Below are 13,132 nucleotides of genomic sequence, written 5' to 3' on the forward strand. Positions count from 1 at the left end.
CTCATCTGTCAGCCTCCTGCGAGCTATTTATGAATGAGCTTTTCTGCAGCATGACCTTTATTCTGCCTCCTGCCACCACGGGTGGAAGTGAGCAGAGCAGTGATCTCAGCCCTCAGGAATTAAGTTGTTTAAAGGGATACTGCCACGAGAAAGCCTACCTGAATTTTTTGATTGGAGACTGCTTTTCCTGCGCCGTTGCAAGGTGCCCGGAATAATAAATGGGAAAAATCATAATGTTCCAGTTTGTTGAGAACCAAGTCATGAAAAAAGGACAGTCAAAGGTCTCAAACGTGATTTTGACAAACTGTGTGGTCCCAACCCAGGAGGAAGAGACGGACAGAATGATCAGGAATCTCCAGATTAGCTTGAGAAATGTGGATGTGCAAGACTGGCATCGTGTCTGTCCTTCAGCTTCTTGGCTGCTGCTCTCCGTGTGCGTTTGTGTTCCTTCTTCTCCTGAAAAATAAAGAAAAGGAAAAATAGAAAAAGAGTTGTACATGTAATGAATGCATTGAAAACAATTCTTGGCAAAATCTCCCCTTCTGGTCCAAGTCACAAATCATTCCTTGCCTTCTCCCAATAACTCCTCCATGTCCCATAAATACTGAAATCCTGGGCAAAAGTATTTTAATAATACCATCTCTGTCACTTCAAGGAGGCAGAAACAAAACACAAAGACAACACCAAGGGCTGAGGTAACAGTGTTAGAGATAAACTGTTGTCACTATTTGCTTTATCAGCCCTTCATTCCCTCTGCCAGCAAATCTCCAGAATAAAAATACATCCCTTGGAACCAACAACATTACAGAGTCAATTACTGTGCAATGTGCAACAGAAGAGCTCTCTGAGCCTGTAGGTCTGCAGACAGGAACAAGTTCTCATTACTGAAGACTTTAACTCCAGAATCACTTTTTTATTTGCAAGCTGGGATGGGGAAAAAAGCAGCAGTTTGGTGGTTTTATGTACCCAGGCAGAGAAAGGCTTTTTCAGTCAGGTCGGTGTACTTACATTTTTGAAGTTAACAAAGGAAACTGGACAAAAGTGCAGCTTGGCATGCTTAGAAATAAACCTCTGCACATAAACAAGGAGCAACCAGAGAGTTGACTTTTCCCATTTCAGCACAGTGGTTTTCAGACCCAAGTGCAGCTTTCCTAACCCAAGTGGAGAGAATTTAATCTCACTGACTGGTGCCTTGCTCTCCAGACAAATCTCCCAGAGATGCAATCCATGATCCCTGTTTGGATTTCTTAGATCTCAGCTGAAAATAAAGAGCACTGACACTGCTGTCCCAACCATTCACCCTGTTTGACCACATCACATCAGACTGGCAGAAGAAAAAAGAGGAAAATCTTCTTAAAATCATGGCCTGAAGCTATTCTTAACTGCTCCTATCAACTATCAGTCACATTAATACATGATGTGATATATATATAAGAAATAATAAGGTTTTGAGAGAAGTGATAGATTCACTTCAGTGAGAGAATACACTGTCCTTTATTCAACTTTTATGTGACAGAAGTATCCTTTAAAACTCAGGTTTAGTTTCCTTTTATATTAATGTTTTTTGCTACAGCCATAAAGAAATATCAGACTGGGGTTCCCAGTTATTACTTCAGACCAACATTACACATAAAAAAAGATTTATCATAGCAGGGAGTGCATTTGCAATCAAGAATTCTCCTAACTAGGACACAGAGCTTTTTGTAGTTGTAATTGTGTGATGTGGGTTTTTTTCCTAAAAATAATTTGTATTTGGTGGCTCCATTGTTTAGTGGTGAATCAAGAATTTAAATAAAATTACAGGTTTATTAAAAACATGCAGAGGATAATCAGCCACGGGTCTGAAAAGGCAAGCATCCTTTTAGCATTCTCCTTGGCTGCTGAGAGAAAATAGATATTTTTATGGCACTAATAATGACTGACATCTATTGAAAGGTAAATTACAGTTTATTTGCAAGTTAGAATAGCTTAAAAAGCATATATTATAGTAGCATCCACTTGCAGGTCTTCCTGCTAAGTAAAACCACCATGCAATTAGTCCTTTTTCAGCTAACACTTAAAATAATCACACAATGATAGAAGAGCAGAGCACTTTCATCCATGCTTTCTATTTTCCAATTACAAAATAATGAGGCAATTGGTGTTACTATGCATGACACTACCATCAGCATTTCACTTGGATTTTACAGTCCCAGGTCTGAATGTCAGGGAAAGGCACAGAAACACACACTTGTTGCAAGACCTACCTTGGATTTAAATACCTGTGTAAGTTTTTATAAATAAATGCACAAATAAATGTAGAGTGGGGAGTTTCTGTAAGTGCTGAATGGTTGGGATTCATCCCTTGTGATGTAGTTAGGGAATAATTGTGTATTCAGGGTAAACATGTTGTCTGGAGTCCCTTTAAATTTACCTATAATGGAAAGGCATGGTGAGAGGGGAGCTGATTCCATCCTCATATCTATATATATATCTATATCTAAGCTCACTGGAGGCACTTATCTCTCTCTAGATTAGATATTTACATTTAAGTGAAGTTGTGGTTGATCCCAGTGACAGTAGTCTGACAGCTGCTTTCAAAATCCATGGGATGTGCACACCTAATTCCTGGCCAAAGAATCAGAAGGACAAGATGAGAAATAGCTTTCAAAACAATGACAGGGCTTGAACTCGAAGGCATAGGGTGAGCAGGCACATGGCTCCTATTTAAATGGTTTAGGATTTCCAAGTCAGGAAGCTGGGCCTGGAGCAAGCACTTGTGTTTAAACACCAAATGATAATGAGGAGAAAACAAATTGATCAGCCAAAGTGTTTGGGAGGCAGCACTTTACAATTAGCAAGGCAGCAGAAATCCTTGGTGTCTGCATTTAGACAGGACTGGAACAAACCAAGAGACTTACCCTGGGAGGAGCACAGAAAGAAGCTGAGGACTCAGCAAGGATGAAGGGACAGGTAAGAATGCAGATGACACAGCAGGTGACACAGGGAGATGGCACTGGCCAATGGCAAACTGTGTGGAAGACAGTGAGCAGAAATACCCCTGCACAGTCCTTTGGTCCACAGTGCAATCCTACAGACAAGATGGTCACAGAGAAGTGTTTTGCTTTCGTTTTTCAGAAGAGTGAGATGAGGAAAATCAAAACCTGCAGCTTTTCATCAGAGCTCTTTTGGCTATTTGGCAGCTACACCTTAGAAAACGATATTCTTTATATTTGTTTATCTATTGGGGCAGTCCTAGTTAAACTTCTCTGATGAGGAAGGGAAGAACAGGAAAAAAAAGGAAATTAATAAATGCAAAATAAATGTTTAGAAGAGTATGATGTCCAGTCACTACTCAAGTGGCCTCGAGCCCTTTCTTGGAGAAGATGGATTCTGATTTTGGATGTACTTTGGTGCCACCATGCACAGTTATTTCAGCCTGATATCAGGAAAAAATGAGAATAGATTGGTTTTCTGGTATCTTAGCTACGATCTTAACTGCAAGATGCTGCATCATCCTCTCCTTGCAGCAATAATCACCTCCAATACTCTTCTGAGGCTTTCCATCAAGAGAGTACTCCTGGAGTACAAGATCCCTCTGTTTTCCAACACAAGGAGGAAATGGGTCACTCTTGGTGCCATCCATGATGAAGTGACAAGAGGAAGGCTCAGCTCCCCCAGTTCCAGTGTGCAAAGGAGATCCTGATCTTCCTCCCCTTTTTGCTCACAGTATCTACACAGGCAGTCATCCAAAGAACTTGGGCAATTAAATAACTTCCTTCCAAAAAACTTGGACAGTTAAATTACTCCACTCACTCGAAGTCTCTCCTCCTCAACAGTGTGGTTCAGCAGACTCACAGGCCTGTGGCTGCATATGGTCATTTCTCCCATCCCATCCCTGCAGCTGAAGGATGGACACCACGGTGAAGAAGTCAGTGTTCACCACACCTACAGGCTCACTTGAGCTGAACTGCTGCAGTAAAGTGGGTGATGGATGCTGCAGCTGGCCGATGCTCTGAGCTGTGATGCTCTTCCCTAGAAATCCTTCCACCTGCTGCTCATCTCTTCCTCTTCACCAGACCATCCGCGGCGCGAGCCGAGCTTGTCACTCTCTTTGAGAAGGGACAGGGCTGGCCTTTAAGGGCCCTGCTGTGTGGCCAGGCTGAAGCTGAGGAGACACAGCCCCTCTGTGACATCTAACCATGTGCTGGGGTCAACCAGCTCTGAGGATCTTCCGTGCCTTACGCTGAGCCAGGTACCTAACCCGTGCCAAGTACCTGCGAATCCCAGCACTTCTCCTCCCGTCCGGCAGCCTTCCCGCCTCACCCCCAGCTTTGGGAAGGACTGCTGTGGCTCTGCAGCTCTCAGCACCGCAAACCAAAAGTCAGCATGCTCAGGCCCTGCCCCATCTCTCCAAAACAGAGGGAAGAGGCCTCTGGGCACGCGGCGGCGCCGGGAGAGCGAGAGAGTTCCTACCTGATCTGCTCTGCCTCTCGACTCTGCTGTGCCGACAGATTCCCGAGGGACTTCGATTCTGCAGCTCAAGAATGGGAGCAGCAGAATCTTCAGCAACAGATAGAGGGGAGAGCTGCCTAGTCATGCCTCTGTGTCTGCTGGGGCAGTTGCCTCCTGGCTTGCATTGGATGACAGATGATCGTGAGGCACCTGAGAAGAAAGAGTTTGCATCAGTTTTGGCTGTAAAGTCCCTGGAGGAACGCGGGGCTTTCAAACAGGCTGGCAGTGAAAAGCATACAAAAGGAAGCGCATGGCAAAAAATGCAGGTTGCAGCTCTGCTCAGGATAAAGCAAATCAGTGAGTAAATAAATACTTAACTCTTTCCCCCCTTATAGATAAAAAGGTGCTGCATGAAAACTAGTCTTCCCCCTGAAGAAACGAGAGCCCCATGCTGCAGTATATTCTCAGCCCCACGGCTCCATCCACAGGGCCTGCACAGTCAAATGAATTTGTACTCACGTGGGCCCCTTATAGAGCAATGACACTGAATCAGGCCAAAGGAGAGGTCACCATGCCCCCTCGGGGTGGGAAGGAGGGCTGAGGAACCACTGCCTCCCAGAGCCAGTGCTGGGAGCCTCTCTAGAGGAGAGATTCCTCTTTCCATCTTCCAGAATGACCCTTGAGACTCTTGTAGAGAATGAAGCCACAGTCACTCACAGATCTTTTGGATGAAGGTTTCTGCTACAGCATTGAAGATGCCGATCTTAAGCCTTTACAAACACCAAAGCAGAATCTCCACATCTTCAGAGAAGTTGCTTTTTCTTCCTCTGCTATGTGCAGACAGCTCCAAGACAGGACATTTCACACGGAGCCTGGACAGAGGCACGAGGCAGCAGAGAAGACCCAGGTCCCAGAAATACCAGTGGTACCACATGAAAAATTTTCCAGTGAGCAGGACACCATATTTATTGGGTAAGACCTTGGGAAGGGCTGGATTAAGAACCAGCAAACAACAGCAAGGAGGGCAGTGCTGGAATCCATCAGTGTGACTGGCAATCGATTGTGCGTGGACTCCCAAATTTACTGAAGGTGTCTCTGCCAGAGGTCAGCTCATGAGCAGCACAAGAGAGTCTTCTTCTCCAGCAGAAAGTCAGGATGACAGGCCATTTTGGTAAATATAACTGTGTGTCCATGGCCAGCTGAGATCACCCACCGCTTTGTTTTGTTTTTGACCATCTCACCTGAACTTGTGGAATATACACACACCCAAAGCAGCCACTGACCTTGCCACGACTTGGAAGGGTTTAATATGATAATCCCAACTATTTCATATTGAAAAGAATAAAATATAGACACAAACCCTATGTGTAAGGTACCACATGTGCAACAAATATGGCAGAAATCCCAGAGGGTGATATTCCTTGTTGCAATACAGAACCATTCCAGTACACTTTGAGCAAATAACACCACACCCAACAACTACGTGAAATTATATTCCAAAGCAAGGACTGTATCCAAGATTCAAGAATCAAGACAGGACTCCTGCCAGAGGGTTTCATGCAACCTTTGGTGGACTTAAAGCTGTGTTGGGTTCACCAGGCCTAACTACAAAGATCACAAAGGAAGAGATGCATAAAATATGGAAATTATACAGAAAAAGAATCATCTCTCAGCCCATTTAGGGCCTGCAAGGTTAATTTTTACCCACCAAGTAGATACGTCACTGAATCATCAGCTAACCCCCTCCAGATGATCTTTTTCAAGATGTTCTTCCCTTTATTTTCTGTCCATTATGAGGGAAGTCTGACTCAAGGGGGACACCCAAGTTTAGATTCCAACTTACCATGAAGCCCTACAAATCCGATGAATGCAGTAAACACACTCTATGACAGCAGACCCACAAATCCACTTTGAAAAATTAAGACCTACATGATGAGAAGCAACCTAAGCATTGCTGCCCCTCCTCAATTTTTGATGAGCACTACTTTCTAAAGAGCTTTCTAGAGCCTAGTAGATGTTTTCAGAACTTAAAAAAGCCATACACCCTCATGTATTTACTTTTTAATGGAGAAAATAATGATCTAACAGCCACAGAACTCCCTGCATGACTTTGTTCTCTAAGTAACTCCAAGAGCTACTTCTTCCACTGTACAACAAGAACAATATCACCTACTTCATAAGACTTAGTAAACATCTTGCAAGTTACTCTTGCAAGTTACACCTTCACTTGTCATCTGAAAATTAGTCCCAGTTTCCATGAGGTTAAGCCAATCAGTACTTTCGGGGAGAAATATTCAAAAAGTTATTTCTGATTTTTCAGGTCCACAACTTAAAGATGTTTTTATTTTCAGGAAGTGTTTGCTGTCCTTGGAGAAGAAGCCACCGAGGTGGCTGGCTCCAAATCACTCCTCATTTTGGTATTCATCATTTAAAGAGATTTCATTATGTTGAAAGACGTATGTTATGTCTCAATGCAGATTCATTTCAGAACAAGATCGAAATTCACATTATACCCAGCAGAAATCCAGCAGGTGATCTGCAATCAAAATTTGAAGGAAACCTATTTTTCTTCACATGCACAAAGAGCTCTGAGTTATCTGTATCTGGTAAAAGATACAGAGCAGCGTGAATCTTCTCCTGTGCATTGACAAACCCAGCAGGTGAGACCAAAACTGTAATTCAAGAGATTACATTAAATCGAAAGTCACTGCTTGATTTACTGAAATCTTCTCTCTTTATACTTGAAGCAGACAGTGCAGCCATTTATCAATTTTTCATTGTTGCAGATAGAAAGCTTGGGAACACCTAATGCTGCTGAATCTGAACACATTTTAAGGATACCTGTTTCCGGGGGTGTGAAGAGTTCTGTATTGGGCTAACTTTCCAAACCTGGAGCCAGCAGCAGGGACAACAAATCCCCATTTGCACAGCTGAGCAATGCCACCTCCCAGGTGGGCAGTGTTGTCCCACTGGAGAGGAAAGGAAGGCAGAGCTCATGGAACTCTGGTTCTTTGCTTCACTCCACAACTCTCAGCTATCAAGCAGGGATCTGCTAAGACCCTCCAAATTTGGAGGGATCAAGAGCAGCGTTTTCCACTGAACTTCCATACATGGAATAACAGAACCATAGAATGGTTTGGGTTGGAAGGGACCTTAAGATCATCCAGTTCCAACCTCCTGCCTCCACTGGACCAGGTTGCTCCAAGCCTCATGCAACCTGGCCTTGCCCAACCACCCTGAGCAGAGATGTCAACATGGGGTGGGATTTTTTACACAGCTTGTGGCTGCAGCAGGGATGAATCACAGGCTGAGAATGAATTGATATTTTGGGCATCATTTGATATCTTAAGAGAACGCTACTGGAGGGGATTGGGAAAAAACAAATAGGAAAAAGCCTTGTCAGATTGTCAGATCTTGCTGCTAGAAGTGTTCCTTGGAGGTTGTAACTGAGTGTCAAAGCAACACTGCCAATGGGATTGACCAAAGAGGAAAGGGAGAACTGGAAAGTACCACACATGATTGTATCCAGAACATCTTAATGTGCCAAGTCCACCTGGATTACTTTTCATTATTGGATAAAGACAAATCCATGCTCACTCCCGCGATTATTTTTAGTTTATTAATCTGTTTCAGAAAATCTATTTCCTTGCAGATATAGATATTTCATAACTAAAGAAGTAAGGCCATTTCTCTGCACATGGAGACCAAAGGGAAGCCAGCAAGGGGAACAGGTGGCTTTCCACATGACTCTAATAAAGTCTGTCCCCCTCTTCTAGTAATTAATATACACACTTCCCAGTGTACTTTGATTTAGCAAGGTAATCATGCCTGTGACTAACCTAAACCACAGGATTAATATCACTCAAGTCCAGCCTTTCCATGTTCTTTAACACCATTCTGAGTCCCAGCTGGGAGAGGAGATGACCACCACCTGCTGCTGCCATCGTGTCCACTCAAGCCAGGGAAAGAAGCACATGCTGCTCCTCACAGGCAATTCTCACCAACCACCTGTAAACAACGCACAGCTCCCTTGCCCCTCTGCAAGATGCAACCCATGACTTGTGGCTTTCTGTTCATGTCCAGGTTTCCAGATAAGAAAATGTGTCCTCACCTTGGCTAGAAAAACCCCTTTGCTATTTTACAGGGGGCTTGGAGAGCAGAATTACACTTTGAGGTTCAAAACCAACTCTCTTCATATCATCATCAAGTATATGACATCTTTAGCATGTGACAACAATGCTTGGAATAAAAAAACCAACCCATGCCATTTCATTTGGACAATGTTTCTGGTCTCGCAGTTGCTACTAAAAGCGGATCACAGAATATCCTGAGGTGGAAGGGACCCACAAGGATCATGGATTCCAGCTCCTGGTCTTGCACAGAACAGCCCCAGGAATCCCACAATGTGCCTGAGAGCATTGTCTCAATGCTCCTTGGGCTCTGTCAGGCTCGGTGCCATGAGCACTTCCCAACCACCCTCTGCATGAAGAATCTTTTCCTAATATCCAACCTGAACCTCCCCTGACAGCTTCACGCTGTTCCCTCTGGTCCTGGATTGAATGGATTGTCAGTTAAATAATCAATGCAACACAAAAATGCAGCCCTGGAATTAAGTTCTATGGGCAGATCATCTTAGAATTGATTCTGTCTTTTTCTCTTCTTTTTTATCCAACTGCCCTGATGGAAATTTAGAACTTCTCAAACAGGTAACTGAATTCCCTTTCAAAAGCCATCTGTGCATTCACGACACTGCATTACTGACACGAAGTGTTGGCTCATTTAGAGACAGCAACATCTGGCTTGATGTGATGCATCAGAATACATTCTCTGCATTTGATTACACAATGAAATCGATGGTTAAATAGGTGATGCAAATGAGCTGAACAATTCCTTCGTGTTGTACTCCCAAAGCCCTGCACAGCCCTGGTCACCTGTGGCTACCACCATAGTCAGGAGAGACACCAGCTTTGCCCAAAGGCCACTCAAGGCACCTACAATCTGCCTTTCACTCATTCCATATCAAAACAGAATTCTTTTACTGTGTCCTCAAAATCTCAGCTCCTGGTCTATCATTGTTTCTGCTCTGACAAAAGGATGTCTCCATTGCACTGCCACAGAAACAATCACTGGGCTTTGCCAGATGGATGGAGGTAGGAGCAGGTCTGGTGCTGTGTGGAAAATCCATCAGTTGAATGCTGCTGCTAAACTGGGCCCTGGAGAAAGAACTGCCAACGTTCCTTTTGCCTGCAGATGTGAGTTTTGCAGCCAGGGAAATATTGGACACACATGGGAAAGGGGTTGAGTGGTGCTGCTCTTGGGAGAGGTGAAGAGAGCTGCTTCTGTCCATTTTCCAACAAAACCTCATTAGGTTGGATTAGCCATGGCTTTAATTGGATTGTTTGCTGCTGTTAGCACTCATCTGGGAGCACGGTATGCAACACCCTCAATCCACAGTGATTTAGGTCCTTAGCTTACTTTACCCCAGCCACTGCCTGTAAAATCAAATTCTGCCCTTCACTGCACTGGTGTAAACCCACAGCAAGTGAGCACAACCAGCCCAGCAGTCTGGGCACACACTGACAAACCTGAAGATAGCAGCTGGGAAGTTACAATTAGAGGGTAAACTCTCCCCAACTTTTAATGTGTTCAGAACCAGCAATTTGACCAGGGACATGAAGCCATGACTACATTTACTAAAGCCAAGCAAAATCAAGAAAACAGGCAAACACACTTTGCTGGCAGTGTGCTACACAGGTTTGAGGAATAAGTATCTCTTGCTCAGTGAAGAAAAATCCTTTCAGCAATCTCAGGCATTTGGAGATAATGTCCATTTAAACACTGCAGTGGTCTCTGTGTATTAGTAATGCACAGATGTCTGTTCAAAGTGATGCCTTGTTCATTTATTATTTGCTTGTTCTGGAAGTTTTTCTGTTTGAAGGGGATGAGAAGGTTACAATTTTATTTTTTTTTTTTGTCCTAGGGGAAAAGATTTTCAGATTATAATGAAAAACAAATGACTCAGTGATGGCGTACAGCATTTCTCTTGTACTATGATTAACTATTGTCAAGACTAGAAAGCAGGAAGAGTAGCTATTTTGTTGTGGTTTACTAGTGACATCCATCAGCAATTTTTCCAATTATCCCTTCAGTGTCTGTACAGAACCCTCACTTCAGATCAGCAGACAGCAACTTTGCTTACAACTAGGAATCTCAACAACTTCCACATGCCCTCCCCTCCTTGCAATAAAATTAGCAAAGAGCAGCAAAGAAAGTAAAGAACTTACATTTCACATCCTGTAATTCACTTAGTGCCTGATCAAGGGATGTGCCACTCTACAACCTTGCACCTAATTACCCTTCCAGAGGAGCAGGTCCAGTCTGCTTGCCAGGGGAGAGAATGCAAGTTAGACACTTTTAAAAAATCCCCTCCAGACCTGCATCCTTGGTTTTGTGATGGGAACAGCACTGGGACCAAGTCCAAAGGGGCTAACTTGTGATTTAAAGTCCTCACTGCTGAAAAAATAAGGACCTTGATTCTCCCTATCCTTATGATCTGGGAAAGAAACACAATCTAAATCAATATATAAACAGCAAGAAAACCTGGAAATATGAAATCAAAACAATGTGCCCAACTCTGCCAACAGCAAAACCATAAGTCAGTTTTGAGCAAGAGAAATACAAAGAACAAATGAGAAGGAGCTGAGTGCCTCTGCATCTAACACTATGAGATCTGGCAACATAAGGAATTCAGAATTAAATTCAAATGACCAGGAATGGGCAGGACCATGTGTGCATGGTCCATGTCAGTTATGTGAACAGTTACCTGAGATTCCACTTGGTCATGGCACCTGCAGAGTGTGTCTGCTCCCAGCTGCTCTAGCTGATTTCGGACTACACTGCCAATGTGGGAGCTCCACCATGCTGCTGTCTCAGAGCCTGGTGTGATCTGAGAGATGAAACCAGCAGTCAGAGCACCAGGGACATCTGTTCATACAGCCTCCAAGCTCTGGCAGAGGCCCCAGCAAGTCAAGTTGTAGTATTTGTACACACTGGCTGTGCTTGGCATGGAAAGATAGTGAGATCTGGACATGGGGTACATGAAAATGTGCCAGGTAGTGACAACAGGATCACAGAAGGACAGAATGGTTCGGCTTGGAAGGAACCTTAAACATCATCTCATTCCAATCCCCTGCCATGGGCAGTGACACTTTCCACTCTCCCAGGTTGCTCCAAGCCCCATCCAACCTTGTCTGGAAGACTCCCAGGGATCCAGGGGCAGCCACAGCTTCTCTGGGCACCCTGTGCCAGGGCCTCACCACCCCGCCAGGGAAGAATTTCTTCCTATCATCTAATCTAAACCTCTTTCAGTTTAAAACCATTCCCCCTTGTCCTCTCAGTATCTGCCCATGTAAAAAGTCACTCTCCTTCTTTTCTGTAAATGGGAAATGATTGCTAAATAAGTTGCACAAAGACATCTCCTCACACATCCCCAGATCCCCACAGCCAACTGCTCGTCTCTGAGTTGGGGCTTCCCTTATTAATTTCTCCAAGTTTGTTGTCCCTGCATGCAACCCTGATAAATGCAAGCCTGTAAATGCATCTTTCTGCACATCTGCTGCTGAAGAATCTGCTCTGAGATGGAAGCTCTTGTCCCAGCCAGAGAATATTCTGTGCATGCTCTGCATCCACTGCTGTGTCCTAAAGCCTCTGGCCAAGGACAGCAGCACAAAGTGGATCCAGGCTGCAATATCCCTGAAGTTCTATAGCTGCAGCTATTAAAAAACAACAAAAACAAACAATAAAAACAATGAAAGACCTTAGCAGGAAGCATGTGAAGGTGCTACTGGGTGTAGACAAGCTGTAGACTGCCTTTTCCAGAGCCATGAGTGTAAAGGCCACTCTAGAGGACTTCTCAAATTCTTTCTTTCTGAAGTAAGTGGCTCCTGTTTCCATTGCTCTGGATCAAGGCCTTTCCTCAAAATATTAAAAAAAAATTAGAATAACAAAAATCCCTGTTCAAACTTTTGTTTTATCTACATTTTATTGAAAGTACAGTTGAAAACACAGAAATATTTTTTTCTCTTTGCAGCGTAACTCAAACAAGTGTGTCACTGCCTCTTTTTAAGCATGGACAAGGAATTTCATTGATTGGACACCAAAAATAACATACCAGCACCAGCGTGGGAGTGTCAGAACAGACCCTGAGAAAGAGGCTTATTTGAGAACATCTGTGGTGGAACGGGCAGCTGGAATATGCATTTTGAAACACAGTGGCTATTCATATTTTAAAGTTACTGAGCATGACAGCATACTTAGAGTTTGAAGGAATGCAGAGGGAAGTGCTGCAAAATGAAGAATTATTTTTATATGTTGAAATCAAAACTTCTACAACACAATATCACTGACCTACAGAAAAAAAAAAAAAAGCTTTAGAACATCCATTTGGAGTGGAATGTTTTGGACTGAATTCTGCTGTCAGAAAATGTTGCTGGCATCTCCACTGAAAAACAAATGCTGCGTTGGAATCTCATAATTGGCCATGACAACTCTGGGGTTTGAACACACGGACCTCCCGTGGAGAGGGTATGGACATCTCCTCCCTCAGCACAGGACTTTTCCCAGGCAAAGAACCTCTGCTGATGCTCCTTCCTTACCCTCTGGACATGAGTCCAAAACACAGCCTGGGAAGGGCAGGACC

At 43.8% G+C, this 13,132-nt stretch overlaps 1 protein-coding gene across 3 annotated transcripts in view; it reads right to left on the reverse strand.

The window, feature by feature from the left end:
* SLC35F4 (solute carrier family 35 member F4) overlaps nucleotides 1–13,132 on the reverse strand; it is a 107,120-nt gene that overhangs the window by 15,775 nt on the left and 78,213 nt on the right. For 2 of the 3 annotated variants that reach the window (XM_085061045.1, XM_085061046.1), the window contains exon 2: nucleotides 159–456. In XM_085061045.1, coding sequence (XP_084917171.1) covers nucleotides 159–456 — 298 coding nt within the window. Of the gene's footprint in view, nucleotides 1–158; nucleotides 457–4,455; nucleotides 4,645–13,132 lie in introns of all 3 variants that reach the window. The other variant, XM_085061043.1, reaches the window with a different exon arrangement.

This window comes from Lichenostomus cassidix, chromosome 5 (assembly GCF_008360975.1).
Source record: "Lichenostomus cassidix isolate B80296 chromosome 5, HeHo_3.0, whole genome shotgun sequence".
NCBI lineage: Eukaryota > Metazoa > Chordata > Aves > Passeriformes > Meliphagidae > Lichenostomus > Lichenostomus cassidix.